General features: G+C 44.4%; 2 protein-coding genes across 16 annotated transcripts in view; one reads left to right on the top strand and one right to left on the bottom strand.

Moving 5' to 3' along the window:
- The first annotated feature begins 27 nt into the window (after positions 1-27).
- SRPRA (SRP receptor subunit alpha) lies at positions 28-13,824 on the top strand. Of its 2 annotated transcripts, none has more exons than XM_003819894.5 (14): positions 28-316; positions 918-1,001; positions 1,292-1,455; positions 1,669-1,829; positions 2,082-2,241; positions 2,375-2,528; positions 2,726-2,817; positions 2,923-3,041; positions 3,181-3,267; positions 3,560-3,732; positions 3,828-4,041; positions 4,461-4,624; positions 4,711-4,809; positions 4,956-6,062. In XM_003819894.5, the coding sequence occupies exons 1-14, from the start codon at positions 200-202 to the stop codon at positions 5,082-5,084; spliced, it is 1,917 nt and encodes a 638-aa protein (XP_003819942.1). In that variant the 5' UTR covers positions 28-199; the 3' UTR covers positions 5,085-6,062. The 2 variants fall into 2 exon arrangements, with proteins under 2 accessions (XP_003819942.1, XP_034789903.1); XM_034934012.3 differs by lacking the exon at positions 4,956-6,062 and adding an exon at positions 12,105-13,824 and having other exon boundaries at positions 85-316; positions 4,711-4,904.
- Positions 6,068-15,293, bottom strand: part of FAM118B (family with sequence similarity 118 member B) — a 51,752-nt gene continuing 42,526 nt past the window's right edge. For 2 of the 14 annotated variants that reach the window (XM_024930664.4, XM_055095071.2), the window contains 4 exons: positions 14,544-14,672; positions 12,123-12,408; positions 7,515-7,571; positions 6,068-6,879 (listed from right to left, as the gene is read on the bottom strand). In XM_024930664.4, the coding sequence (XP_024786432.1) occupies positions 6,866-6,879; positions 7,515-7,571; positions 12,123-12,408; positions 14,544-14,672 (486 nt within the window). In that variant the 3' untranslated portion in view covers positions 6,068-6,865. Of the gene's footprint in view, positions 6,880-7,001; positions 7,149-7,514; positions 7,575-12,122; positions 12,409-14,543; positions 14,673-15,293 lie in introns of those variants that run through there. The other 12 variants (XM_003819899.6, XM_008973324.4, XM_055095067.2 and 9 more) reach the window with 6 other exon arrangements.

Genomic DNA, 15,293 nt, shown 5'->3' with positions numbered 1-15,293 from the left:
TGGCTGGCCTTGCGATACGTCAGTCCTGCGCGCCCCCGGGCGGAGATGGGGAGGGCACCCGGCGTTCTGAGCGGAAGTACGGTTGAGCCGATTTCCGGGGCCACTGGTGTGACGTGTCCCGCGCTTGGCGCAGCAGGAAGCGGCGGCGATCGCGGCCTGAATTCCCGGCGCCGGCCCCAGCTCCTCTGCCGCTGCCGCCATGCTCGACTTCTTCACCATTTTCTCCAAGGGCGGGCTTGTGCTCTGGTGCTTCCAGGGCGTTAGCGACTCATGCACCGGACCCGTTAACGCGTTGATTCGTTCCGTGCTGCTGCAGGTACCGTCCCCGTGGGATCAGAACTCCAGGGTCTTCTTTCCTGACCCGATCCATGGTCCCCTTCGACTCTATTCCGCGCCTCCTCCCACCCTCCCCGCCCACCTCAAACTGGCCACTCACGCGTAACCTGGACTCCGCTTCGTTTTCTCGTCCCCTTCAGACTACCCCGCAACTTAATGACGGCCCCCACCTCTGGTGTCTGAACTCTAGCCGAATTCCGGCGCCTTTGGGATTCTCCTCCGCTCCTTCTATTTATCCCCAGCAGCTTGGTTTTGTTGTTTCGAGCCTAGGTGAAATAACAGATGGGAAAACACCTTTACAAAACTAAATGGTGTATAGCTGCTAGTAATCTGATTGTTTATATGACTACTTCCCTTTTGGCTCCCATGTGTCTTGCTCTCTCTCTCACCTTTTTCCCCCAACTTGGTTATCTTATTTCTGGTGGAATGCCAGAGAGAAGTGCCCCAACATCCTCTTGTCCTGGGGACAGATTTGAGTTTGGGGGAAATGTTTGGTTCTTTCCCAAAGGTTATCCAAACCCAGGGCCCAAACCTGGGTTTTCTGGGGATAGTCTGAACACTGAGACATACTCTTTCTCCAGGAACGGGGAGGTAACAACTCCTTCACCCATGAGGCACTCACACTCAAGTATAAACTGGACAACCAGTTTGAGCTGGTGTTTGTGGTAAGTGGGGTGTTGTAGAGGGACGATTGCATTGTTAACATAGTCCTGATTATTAAGAGAACTCTGATTAATTGCAGCCAGTGTATATGATGACGTAACTGAAAAAACTAGAAAGGTAGATGGGGGAAAACAGCAGCTACTGGGCCCAGGCAGGGAGCTTGGCTGCCTCTCAGGACAGGGAAACCGGCCAGGTAGCTGAACCTATCTCTGAAAGCCAGGGTTGAGTTGGCGTCCCTCCATTCTAGGCTAGCATGTAAGCAGATCTGTTGGCTGTTTCTTCCCCTAAACAGGTTGGTTTTCAGAAGATCCTGACACTGACATATGTAGACAAATTGATAGATGACGTGCATCGGCTGTTTCGGGACAAGTACCGCACAGAGATCCAACAGCAAAGTGCTTTAAGTTTATTAAATGGCACTTTTGATTTCCAAAATGACTTCCTGCGGCTCCTTCGGTGAGAGACCTGCCTTCTCTAAAATCAATTTATTTCCATGATTTGATGACCTCTCTGAAGGTGGTTCAAAGGTGGTAAATTAGTGTGTTCAAAGACATTCCTAATTTGCTACCCAGTTCTCATTGTCCTCTTGGGTGTGAAAGTCCTTTCTCTGGACTGTTATTTTTCCTTCTGCACGGGGTAGAAAGATAAACCATTCTCTTTTTTGTTTAGTGAAGCAGAGGAGAGCAGTAAGATCCGTGCTCCCACTACCATGAAGAAATTTGAAGATTCTGAAAAGGCCAAGAAACCTGTGAGGTCCATGATTGAGACACGGGGGGAAAAGCCCAAGGAAAAAGCAAAGAATAGCAAAAAAAAGGGGGCCAAGAAGGAAGGCAAGTTTGAGTTCTTTGGATATACTGGGACATGAAAGGTGTTAACACGGTGCTAAGGACTGAGGTGGTCCTTCCTTTTGTCATTGCTTGCCTGCTTCTCACTCAAATGGTCACCATCCTATAATCCCCAGGCCTTGTGAACTCCAAGATGTTTGGTCCAAATTTCCTTTGAACAATTTGGAAGACTTTTAGCCATTGTCTAGTGGTTGGGATTGGTCTTCTTTTTTCTTCAGTGAGTTTTTTCCCCAACAGGTTCTGATGGTCCTTTGGCTACCAGCAAACCAGTCCCTGCAGAAAAGTCAGGTCTTCCAGTGGGTCCTGAGAACGGAGTAGAACTTTCCAAAGAGGAGCTGATCCGCAGGAAGCGCGAGGAGTTCATTCAGAAGCATGGGAGGGGTATGGAGAAGTCCAAGTGAGCACTCTTTCTCCAGTACTCTCAAAATACTGTTATCTAGACACAATGGGTGCAAGGGAGTTCTGGTCTCTGGCTCATGTTTCCTTACCTACTTCTCCACCATAACTCTTTGTATCATAACCTGTTGCAGCAAGTCCACGAAGTCAGATGCTCCAAAGGAGAAGGGCAAAAAAGCACCCCGGGTGTGGGAACTGGGTGGCTGTGCTAACAAAGAAGTGTTGGATTACAGTACTCCCACCACCAATGGAACCCCTGAGGCTGCCTTGTCTGAGGACATCAACCTGGTAAGAGGTAACAGGGGTCAAAGTGATCTTTAATAACAAATTGGGAGGAAGTAGAGTGTGGGAACGTGATACTTGGATTTGAATGAGGGGTAAGTTATACTTGGAGCTTCCCAAAATGAAAGAGATAGAGCAATGTGGACTTTTTCCTCAGAGACCTTAGTGTTCCTGACCCCATATCCTTTCCCCGTATCTTCCAGATTCGAGGGACTGGGTCTGGGGGGCAGCTTCAGGATCTGGACTGCAGCAGCTCCGATGACGAAGGGGCTGCTCAAAACTCTACCAAACCTAGGTAGGGGAATTTCAGGTGGGGGTTGGTATATGCATCTGCAAAACTGGTAAGATACAACTCCTGCCTACTGGCTTTATGTGTATTTGTAATCTCCTGTCCCTGCAGTGCGACCAAGGGAACACTGGGTGGCATGTTTGGTATGCTGAAGGGCCTTGTGGGTTCAAAGAGCTTGAGTCGTGAAGACATGGAATCTGTGCTGGACAAGATGCGTGATCATCTCATTGGTAAGTTCTGAGGACCGGGCTGACTCATATTCGCGGGATAGGGGTAGTTGAGAGCAGAATCACCTAGCATTTCTCACTTGTACCATAAAGATTGGTCATTGCTGACATGGAACTGACATACCTGTTCCCCTCTCCTCAGCTAAGAACGTGGCTGCAGACATTGCCGTCCAGCTCTGTGAATCTGTTGCCAACAAGTTGGAAGGGAAGGTGATGGGGACGTTCAGCAGTAAGTACTTCCCTAAGTGAGAAAGTGCTTATGTGTAGGTTAAGTGCATAGACCTCAGTTCTTATTAGGTATGTGACTTTCGGCAAATTCCTTAACCTCTAAACCTCTGTAACCTAGATTTTAAGGGTTATTGAGAGGATTCAGTGAGTTAGTCCTTGTAACGTGCGTCTGTTCTGGATTTCTGGGACAAGAGTCTAACTGTTTTAGTCCCCTTAGCTCAGAAAGGTGTTAGGCATTTTTGAGAGCATTCCTTGAGTTTCACAGCTGCAACCTCCTCCACCTCCCCTTTCAGCGGTGACTTCCACAGTAAAGCAAGCCCTACAGGAGTCCCTGGTGCAGATTCTGCAGCCACAGCGTCGTGTAGACATGCTCCGGGACATCATGGATGCCCAGCGTCGCCAGCGCCCTTATGTCGTCACCTTCTGCGGCGTTAATGGAGTGGGGAAATCTACTAATCTTGCCAAGGTCAGTGCAGTTCCCCAGCCTGTCGCTGATATTTCTGTACTTCTTGTGTCTCAAAATCCTGGCTTTAGGTGACTTTTCTTACTTCTTTTTCACAGATTTCCTTCTGGTTGTTAGAGAATGGCTTCAGTGTCCTCATTGCTGCCTGTGATACATTTCGTGCTGGGGCTGTGGAGCAGCTGCGTACACACACCCGGCGTTTGAGTGCCCTACACCCTCCAGAGAAGCATGGTGGCCGCACCATGGTGCAGTTGTTTGAAAAGGGCTATGGCAAGGATGCTGCTGGCATTGCCATGGAAGCCATTGCTTTTGGTACAGTGCATGGGAAGTGTGGGGGCTTATTTGGGGTCCCTTTTTCTCCTTGGGTTCTCTTGGAATTTGCAGAAGATCAGGCTTGTGCTACTATAGACTCGTTGCTCAATTACAGTAAAAAGTCAGATCAGTTACTTGCCATGCTCTGCTTTTGGGTAACAGATGTAGTTGCAGGCAAAGCTAATATACCTTAACCAGAGAAACCTGAATTTGGTCACCTTCATCCTGTTGTCCTCCTTTTCCTGAATATGTCTGGTGATGGCCAAGCATATAATCAAGTTTTTCTCACATTACCTTGGAACCAAATCCAGAGCCCAAGACAGTGAACAGGTAGCCAAACTAGGACTTTTTGAGAGGAAGCTGGGAATGAGCATGAGTGGTAGTCCAGGTGTTCAGAGTTGACTACTTTCTTTCTCTAGCACGTAACCAAGGCTTTGACGTGGTGCTGGTGGACACGGCAGGCCGCATGCAAGACAATGCCCCTCTGATGACTGCCCTGGCCAAACTCATTACTGTCAATACACCTGACTTGGTGCTGTTTGTAGGAGAAGCCTTAGTAGGCAATGAAGCCGTGGACCAGCTGGTGAGAGCGTGGGCCCAGTTCCCTTTACAACTTAAGCTTTGGTCAGTTTAGATGGTTCTTACACTTCTATCACTTTTTCTTTCCAGGTCAAGTTCAACAGAGCCTTGGCTGACCATTCTATGGCTCAGACACCTCGGCTCATTGATGGCATTGTTCTTACCAAATTTGATACCATTGATGACAAGGTAAACGTGAGACTGGAGGCTGGAATGGGCATCCTGTATGAAGGAGCTGAGGCTGCAAGGAAATCTTGGCTCCAGCGCTTCCTGTTCCTGAGAGGGTGAGTGAAAAGTGGGCTTGTGTTGATGGGCTGTCCTCTTTCTCCACTTAGGTGGGAGCTGCTATTTCTATGACGTACATCACAAGCAAACCCATCGTCTTTGTGGGCACCGGCCAGACCTACTGTGACCTACGCAGCCTCAATGCCAAGGCTGTGGTGGCTGCCCTCATGAAGGCTTAACGTGGCTCTTGCCCAATACCAAATCGCCGCTTTCCCCACAAGCCCTTCTTCCTGTATCAAGAATGTGCTTTAGAGTATGTGAGCAACCTGTCTTCAGTGTAGTACAAAGGCAGAGTGAGGGGGCTTGTGGCTCCTTCCAACCCCACTCCCCGTTCAGCACAGCCGCCATCTGCAAGGAGGGCCTAATCATGTTACAATCACTGCCCACTGACCCTCTCCCAGCGGGCCTCCCCGTTCCTACTCAGGCATCCCCTTCACCCTGCCTACAGACTCAGTCTTATTACAGCTTTGACCAATGGTTGGAACCCAACACCAGAGCTTTGCTAATAATTAGTGTGGTCAAGAGCCGTCTAAGCCTAATGAGTCCCAGCTGCATTAGGTTAAGAGACTCTTCCAGAGCCAGCGCCAGGTCTTGAATGGCACCTCTCCCTAGGATACACAGCCTGCAGGTCCCCGGGACCTGGACGACACCCGCCTCACTGTGGCAGTGTATTGCCTATTAATTGCTGCTAATTCTAATTCTGATGATGACTCCTACTCCATTGTTTACCCCAAAGCATCAGCTAGGCTGGAGTGATATGTTACAAATGAGCAAAAGATGAGTCCTTGCTTCCCTCAGAAATAAAAGGAGCTCAGCTGCAGCGTTGCATTGGGCTTCTTGGCCTCCCAACTCTTCCCACTCCCAGAATCCAGAAGTAAGCTCTGCATGTTCCCCTTCCTGGGAGGAAACCAATTGTCAGAAGGATGTATGATGACCCCCTCCCCTCCCATCCTTCACCTCCTAAGCAGTCCTGGCTTTTCCTCATCACTCCCCTCTACAGTGCCTGGTAGACAAGTGCTACATTGAAGAACACAAACCTCTTGTTAAGACTTGTCCTGTAGCTTGATATTACAGATGTGCTATTAGTGCAATAAGGTGAAGGCTGTCTGCCCAGAGAAATAAGTAATTTATATAAGAAAATAAATTTCATAAATAAATTGCCTTTTAGGTCTTGGAGTTCTTTTATACAGGATTCAAAACTAAAATTCCACAACACACTAACTGTAGTTCTAGGGCATATGTATGGTCAGGACAACAGAGCAGAAGTTGATAATGCTCCGAGGAATCAGGTAAGTAAACTGTTGTCCTGAGAATGAGACCACTCCACCCCAAGGAGAAAGATCGGAACCTTTAAACTTTGGGTTATTAAAATTAAGCTTATTAGTACCTTGATGCAAGTTAGAGTTTCTTACAATGACTCTAAAAGTAGAGCCAGGGTCCTGGCAAGTAAATGAACAAGCTTTTAATACAGCTTAGTTATGTAAAATACTGTACACTGTAAAAGATCTAGAAAACTAGAGCTTCAAGTCATGTTTTAAAAAAGCCATTAAGCTTAATTGAAAAACCAAGTATAGAGTACAAAACTGCAACAAGAGCCACAGTGATTCCATGGCATCTAGACCCCGAGTCCTTCATGCAGAGCTGCAGCCGGTCAGTGGAAGTATCACATTGGTGTGCTGTGTGGACACAAGCATGTCCAGCCTGGGGAGTGGGTTGGGAGCTGCATTTGGGTCCTGCTGTCACTTTTATTCTTGAACTTGAACAGGCAGCAGAATATCAAGAACCAGGTGGTATGAAGGATTACGCTGCAACATTCCCCCCTCTTCTACCCCGCCCTTCAACCTCTGGCTATTGTTACTTTCTGGGAGTTGTGTTGGGTTCTTGTAAGTTTACTTGTTAAACACTGTCTGTAGTAGGGCCTTACAGCTTGGTCTAAACGGTGGTGATTTCTCTAGCTCGCTCATGTACTACAGCCTGTAGGGAGAAAGAAAAGAGAACAAAATGAAGTTTCACAAAACAGGTTTATGCATCGGAAGCTGCAGATACTTAAGTCAATCCTAACCCTTCAGAAGGCAAGACAGGAGATTCTAGGAATCTTGTAATTTATTTAAAATTTTATTTACTTTTTAGAGACAAGGTCTTTGTCACCCAGGCTCAAATGCAGTGGCACAATCAGCTCACTGGGCTCAAGCAATCCTCCCACCTCAGCCAGCAGCCGGGACTACAGGCGCACAGCACCAGACCTAGCAATTAAAAAAAATTTTTTTTGTAGAAACAGCATCTCGCTATGTTGCTCAGGCTGGTCTCAAACTCCTGGGCTCAAGCAATCCTCCTGCCTCAGCCTCCCAAAGTGCTGGGATTACAGGCCTGAGCCACCACACCCAGCAGTACTTTTTTAAAAAAATTAACTGATCACTGCACTAGATTGTAATAGACTTGATAGGAAAAGATAGAATCCTTAATGGGTAGGAGAGGAAAATCATTCTCTATAGTGTTTTTTAAAATTTGGCAATGTGAGGTCCAAAGTAACATTCTCTATATTCTTAACCAAGGACCTAGAAAGACTTTCTGCTACAGAGTGATAAATAGTAGAATAGGAAACAGTATACCTCTTATTTCACTGTGTGCTGCAGATGAGCCATTTAGCTGACCTTCTCTCACCATCCCTGCTAAATAGAGGACATCAGCATCAGACATTAGACTGAAAAGCTAAAACTATTAATAGCAAAAAGAAAACTAAAGGGAGATGAGGACATATGGTACGATTGAAAAGGAATGAGTATTTAGAAATGAAACAATCATTGAGAAGATAAGGAGGCAGAGAGGATAAACGAGTAGTCTTTAGACTTGCATTACCTAACAGGGAGGCAGTGAGTTTCCACAGTGCACTACGATTGCTTATAGACAAAACATTTTACATTTTACATTTCACATACAGGCAACATGTGTCTGCTGTCCCTAAACAGTCTAGAGGGCCAAGTTTAGGTAAAAATTCAATCTCACCAGGGATGAGCAAATGGCATGTGAGTGAGCAACTTCAAATAGAAGAGTGAAAAGCAGCAGAATACTCCCACAGAATAAAATACGGTAGCACTAGCCATATGCAGCTACTTAGTTTCAAATTTAAAATTCCATTCCTCAGTCACACTAGCCACATTTCAACGGTGCACCAGCCACATGTGGCTCCTAACTATGATACTAGACAGTGAAGATTATACAGTATTTTTATGACTGCAGACAATTCTACTGGATAACACTTGGCATAGATAATAGTTCAGAAAAAGTAAAAAACTGAACACATGGAAGAAAATAGTCATTAGAAATATGGTCAATTACAGTATAAACAGGCATGGTACTCAAATATACAAATTGATATTACCCTCGTAGAAAACAATTTAGCAGTATTTATAAATTACTGAAATGTTCCTGATCTTTGACCTGATTACAGTGAGAACTCATCAAGGAAATTACTGGAAAAACTGAAGAGATACAGATGTTATTTTCACAACATGACTTAAAAAAACTGGCAAAACAAATATCAGACGTTGCCTAACAGGAATAATTAGGTAAACTGTAACACCCCTACTGGAATATAAAAGTCAATTAAAATAGTGGTTACGAAGATAGGGATGTGGGAAAATGTACGATCCACTACTGAATTTTCAAAGGACCAAAAAAAAAAAAAATCACTATATTTTGTTTACAACTATGAAAAAATGCACAGGGAAAACTTCATCAGAAATGTACCAAGGCCAGGTGCTGTGGCTCACACCTATAATCCCAGAACTTTGGGAAGCTGAGGTGGGAGGATTGCTTGCACTTAGGAGACTGAGAACAGCCTGGGCAACATGGCGAAACCCCATGTCTACAAAAAAATACAAAAATTAGCTGGGCATTGTGGTATGTGCCTTTAGTCTCAGCTACTTGGGAGGCTGAGGTGGGAGGATCGCCTGAGCCCGGGGAGGTCAAGGCTGTGGTGAGCCATGACTGTGCCACTGTACTGCAGCCTGGGTGAAAAAGCAAGACCCTGTATCAAAAATAGTAATAATAATAAAATAAAAATAAAGCTGGCCCAGTGGCTCACGCCTGTAATCCCAGCACTTTGGGAGGCTGAGGTGGGTGGATCACGAGGTCAGGAGATCGAAAGCATCCTGGCTAACACAGTGAAATGCCGTATCTACTAAAAATACAAAAAATTAGCCGGGCGTGGTGGCGGGTGCCTTTAGTCCCAGCTACTCGGGAGACTGAGGCAGGAGAATGGCGTGAACCCAGGAGGCAGAGCTTGCAGTGAGCTGAGATTGCGCCACTGCACTCTAGCCTGGGTGACAGAGAGAAACTCTGTCTCAAATAAATAAATAGGCCCGGGCATGGTGGCTCACGCCTGTAATCCCAGCACTTTGGGAGGCCAAGGCGGGTGGATCATGAGGTCAGGAGACGGAGACCATCCTGGCCAACATGGTGAAACCCCATCTCTACTAAAAATACAAAAAATTAGCCGAGCATGGTGGTGGGAGCCTGTAGTTCCAGCCACTCAGGAGGCTGAGGCAGGAGAATCACTTGAACCCAGGAGGCGGAGGTTGCAGTGAGCCGAGGTTGCGCCACTGCACTCCAGCCTGGCGTCAGAGTGAGACTCCATCTCAAAAAAAAAAAAGTACCAAAACGACTGCTTGTATGGTAATGGATTATAAGAATTATTTTTCTTTTTCCCACTGCTTGATTTTTCCAAAATATGTGTAACTACATACTACAGAATCCTTTGAAGACAATTAATTTCCACTATGCAAAAGTGAGTATACAGCACGATGCCAGGCACATAGCAAATGCTCAGTGTTAAAAAACAAAATAACAGCAAAAGACCTGTAACCTCTTATTAGTCTATATCTACAGAGACTCAAAACATTATGCAAGGGTGAAAGATAAGGTTGACTCGTTTCAAAATGAAATGATGTTTTAACCTGAAACTGCTCTACTACATTTCACATGACAAACTCAGCTGACCATTCCCATAAAGCACTCTGGCCATACTAGAAATCCTTGATTTTGTTTAAAGATACAGAACACCTTAATGATGGGTAACTTCGGGGAAAGCTACTCTGGTAGGAAGCCTACACAGCTAATAAAAGAATTTGTGCCATTCCACAATAGCAGTTAAGGTTCCTTAGAGCAATCTTAGTGCACTAAGGAACCTTACTGCTTCTTTGTTATGTAATGCAACAGTCTAAAGACATATTTATTTTTTGCTAAGATTTAGTGCAACAGAAACAGTTATGCAGACGGATTTTGCTGTTTTAAACTTTAGCATCTTTCCTCAGCATATAGATCAAAAGAAATATGTAGAACTTGGATATGTATGTCTTGTTAATGAAAACAACATGTGCAACAGAAAAGCCTTCTCAAAGTCTCAAGTGTGGGCAAACAACAGCAGGAGAGTCTAGAACACTGCAGGACACCAGAAAAACTCATTTCCAACAAAGAATAGTAAATAGTTTTCACAAATGAGACTTGTTCATGTGGTGATGGCTTTTAAAAGTCTGGTTCCATCAAAGCATAGCCATGGAAGAAGCTGTGTAATTTTTCATTACAGGAGAATTCTACTTGAAGCCATCTGATTCAGTTAAGAAATCTGGGGATGATTTGATTTAGGAAAACTGCTTTATGTTTATTAAATTACCTGTATGTTATTTATTTTAGAAACAGCATCTTGCTTTATTGCTTAGACTGTAGGGCAGTGATGCAATCATAGCTCACTGCAGACTCCAACTCCTGGGCTCAAGTGATCCTCCTGCCTCAACCTCCCAAGCAACTGGACTACAGGTGTGTGCCACCACACCTGACTAATTTTTTGCAGAGACAGGTTCTCACTATGTTGCTCACACTCATCTTGAACTCCTGGCCTCAAGTGATCCTCCCACCTGGGCCTCCCACAGTGTTGGGATTACAGGACAAATTACCTGTACTTTTGCCCTCCTAAGTTGCATTCAGGTTGACAATGAAAATACTTACATAAGTTTTCAGGAAATATTCTGTGCACAACAGCCAAGTTTGGAATTAGACGGATGAGTCACACTAGCCATACTCTGGAGCCTGGCAATGTGAGGTTTTGAAAAAGCATTCTTCAGTTTAGCTGATACCAAAAATGTTTGTGTTTTGTGCGGTTACTGGGAATTTGCCTGCAGCCACTAATCAGCTGAATCTTTAATCACCATTTTGCTCTTTATTGTTAGAATGTGGAGGTAAAATATCAAGTGTATGATACCCCTATCCTCTGACTTGAATATCACCATTATCCGTTTCCAAATAGCATTTCTAAAAGTTAGTTTTCTGTTTGTAAATATAATACATAATCATCATAGAAAATGCCAATACAGAAACCAAAAAACCAACACTTTAAATCCTACTAAAGATAGCCACTTAATTTAGTAAACATTCCAGATATATTTCTACACGCACCAAAAAAAAAAAAAAAGTACAATTCTATATGAATATAGCTGACCATGGTATTTACAACCTGCTTTTTCTTCCTTTACTCATATGTCTCTAACTTTTTTTTTTATGGCAATGAAAACATTTTCCCTTCTATGGTTTCATTGTATTTCATCAATTAAATAAATATTGGCATATCTGTAGAATCTCCACCAATTTTAGGATCCTTCCAATTTTTTGCCACTACATTCAATGGAGATTACATTCCCACGCATGCATCTTTGTACAATTGTGTGATTGTGCAATCATCCAATTATCTCCTTATGAGAAACTTCTAGGATAAATTGTTTTGATGGGATTTCTAGGTCAAAGATTGAAAATTTTTGTTACATCTTCTAATTTATGGTCATAAAAGTTGTACTAACTTTACCTTTCCACAAATACTCCATGAATAAATTTATTTTCTCACAGCCTTAGCCAAAACTGAGTGATCTTTCTTCGCTATTTTGTAATCTAAATTCAAACTGCATTTCATTGATAACTAGTGAGGCTGAACATCTGTTTTCTTCATTCTTCCTATGTCTATATTGAACTGCTCAAGTATTCCTTTTTGTCTGTCTTCCCATAATCCAAATGGCACTTTAGTCTAACCTGAAGACTGTGGCCTCCTTTACAATTTGGTCAGTCATTACATTCCTCATCTTGGCAACTATTTTGCCCCTCACATCACAAATACACAAAGGGCTGAAGAGCTGTTGTTCTCTGATTCCCCTCAGCTTCAAAATGCATCTTACCTGATGTACCCCTTGTGGAGATCTCACATGTCAGTCGCTTGAAATATTCTGGAAGATCGGCATAGTCATCTCCATAGGAGATGACTTTAATCCCCTTGTCCAGCATGTTTTCTCGAAGCTTTTTGAACTCATCTACGTCTCCTCTCCGAACCAGCATGAAATGTTCTAGGTCAGATTTATGCTTGACAGCCTCCAAGAAAAGGGCCTGGAAAGTGGTGTCATCCACAGTCCAGCCACAGCCCAGGAAAAGAAATGACTTGTTTTCGTAGAGTTTCTGAATTTCTCTCTGGAAGGAAAAGAAACAACATATTGACATTGTGAAGACACACTCAAGGCAAGTCTGAAACAAGAAGGTCATGCTACGTTGAGCAGACTGTGATGACGAATTAAGCAAGACTTAAGTGGGTTGGTATGTCTCATCAAGGAGTGTGATCTCTTGCTTATTGCTGTAACTTGATGATCGGTCTAAAATGTTATCTTTACCTGCCATTCTTCTGTAGGCTCTCTAATCAGCGTTTCATAGAGCTGGTGTCAGTGTACTGGTCCAGTAGTTTACTTCTTTATTTTTTATGCTTTATATATTTTTTGAGACGCAGTCTCACTCTGTCACCTGGGCTAGAGTGTAGTGGTGTGACCTCGGCTTACTGCAATCTCCACCACCCTGGTTCAAGTGACTCTCGTGCCTCAGCCTCCCGAGTATATTACAGGTGTGCACCACCACACCCAGCTAATTTTTGTATGTTTAGTAGAGACGGGGTTTTGCCATGTTGGCCAGGCTGGTCTGGTACTCCTGACCTCGAGTGATCCACCCACCTTGGCCTCCCAAAGTGCTGGGATTACAGGCGTGAGCCACTGCACCTGGCCAGTAGTTTATTTTTTTATTTTTATTTTATTTTTGAGACAGAGTCTTGCTCTGCCACCTAGGCTGGAGTGCAGTGGCATGGTCTTGGCTCACTGCAACCTCCTCTGCCTCCCAGGTTCAAGCGATTCTCCTGCCTCAGACTCCCAAGTAGCTGGCATTACAGGCACCTGCCAGCACGCCCAGCTAATTTTCCTATTTTTAGTAGAGACAGGGTTTCACCATGTTGGCCAGGCTGGTCTTGAACTCCTGACCTCATGTGATCTGCCCGCCTCGGCCTCCCAAAGTGGTGGGATTACAGGCGTACTTTTTTAGATTTATGTGCCCAGAGGTCATTGTGCAAAGAGTAGGTCTTCATATATCTTAATACTTCCATTTCTGGACCATATTTGCCTTTTTTTTGTCTCACAAACTGAACTGTGAATCACCAGAGAAGATAATTCCATCATCGGATTTGCTCAAGGAAAGGCGTTTGATACTTAGAACATCAGTATGTGTGTGTGTATATATATATACACACAAAAACACAGAAATGACTGCCTAAGGGATCACTCAATGTCAGAGATGGATGCAGTTATGGCAGATGTTGGGAAAGAATGGGTAAAAAGAAAAAAAAGTCCCTTGTGCTTTAGACAATACATTTTCTCGGTCTTTTGCCTCATTATTTAAAGATGCTATAATCTATATGAGCCAGTCCTGAAAATAGCAAACAAGATTCTTAGAGCTGGGGGGCAGCGAATACTTCTGGTTTGAACATGTTTATCTGAACAAGTCGAAAATGTGCATCCCAAAAGATCAATAAGCTTTTCACAAAGAGTAAGTGTGAATAAATGTGGTTAATTCAATATAAGCCCATTGCCATTTATACAAAGTCTCTTTAGAATGTATTCTCTAGTAGTGGTTGGTTTGTTAAGAAGCTGCCTCAATTATTTCTGACACAGAGAGGGCTGTTAATAAACCAAATGATGATAAAGGGTACTAATGTATCCTTTGTATGTGAAGATGGTGCCAATGATGACATGCCATCTGCTGGTTGTCAATTAAGTACAAACAAAGATCATAGGGTTTGACACCTTAAGAGAAGTTCTACATTTCCTAGACAGCATGCACACCCATAAGTTAAGAAGCACAGGAAGAACGTCTGACTTTCCAGTTTCTTTCTTTTTTTAGAGATAGGGCCTTGCTCTGTCACCCAAGCTGGAGTGCAGTGGCTCTAGACACAGCTCACTACAGCCTTATATTCCTAGTCTCAACTCATCTTCCTGCCTCAGCCTCCCAAGTAGCTGGGACAGCATGCACCATGATGCCTAGCTAATTTTATTTTTGTAAAGACAAGAGTCTCGCTATGTTGCCCAGGCTGGTCTCAAACTCCTGGCCTCAGGCGATCCTCTCCCCTTGGCCTCCCAAAGTGTTGGGATTATAGGCATGAGCCACTGCTCCTAGCCCCTGACCTTCCGTTTTCACTTAATGAAAAGAAGATGTTCCCCTTTAAGATCTATGGCATATTTAGAGAGATTTCCCAGGAAGGAGTTCCTGAGACCAGCAAGATCAGCCCCACTCACCATGACTTCAGTGTTCCTGAGCACGTTCTGATATCCAGCCGGATGAAGGACAATGCCACTAGGGTTGGTGTAGACTCCGTGAATATGCAACACGCTCAGCTTACGCTTCTCCTGAGCCCACTCTAGGACCTGCACAACACACATATAGCCCAACCAGCTTGGCAGGGCTGAGCACCTGTTTAAAGGTCACAATGGGCAAGAGGCTGTTTTGAGGACTAGACTTCTGACATAAACTCTCTAGCTTCATGATATAGGACAAGAATGCAAAACCTGATGTGGTCTAAGTTTCCACTTCAGGAATGACTGTCAAGAATGATGGCAACAAATTTGGTGATTTCTCTTTGAAAGTAAGCATCAAAAATCACAATTTGTCATAATTTGCAGAAACAACAGGGACCCTCTGCACTGGTGGCATGCATGAGAGCTATGGACAACTGCTTCAGTGATCGCCCCAAGAAATCAAGCCTCTGCATCCAGGCCCTTGTGTGGTCCCTCTTCGGAGTGACTCCAGGCTAACCACATGGCTTGCTTTTAGCCAATGGGATACTAGCAAACACACACAAGCAGAAGCTTGAAAAGTGCTGGCACAAGAAGTCTTACTTCTCTTGTGTTACTTTTGGAATCCAGCTGCCATGCGAAGAAAGTGAAGAAGCCTGGGCTAGCCTGCTGGGACATATATGGCCTGGCCAATTGCTTGCAGGGAAGTATGGTCCCCTAATATCACTCAGCCCTGGTGCGGCCATCAGATGT

The sequence above is a fragment of the Pan paniscus genome, chromosome 9, assembly GCF_029289425.2.
Source record: "Pan paniscus chromosome 9, NHGRI_mPanPan1-v2.0_pri, whole genome shotgun sequence".
In the NCBI taxonomy this organism is placed as follows: Eukaryota; Metazoa; Chordata; class Mammalia; order Primates; family Hominidae; genus Pan; species Pan paniscus.
Note: the sequence above shows the minus strand (reverse complement) of the source record. Positions and strands in the feature narration are given on the sequence as shown.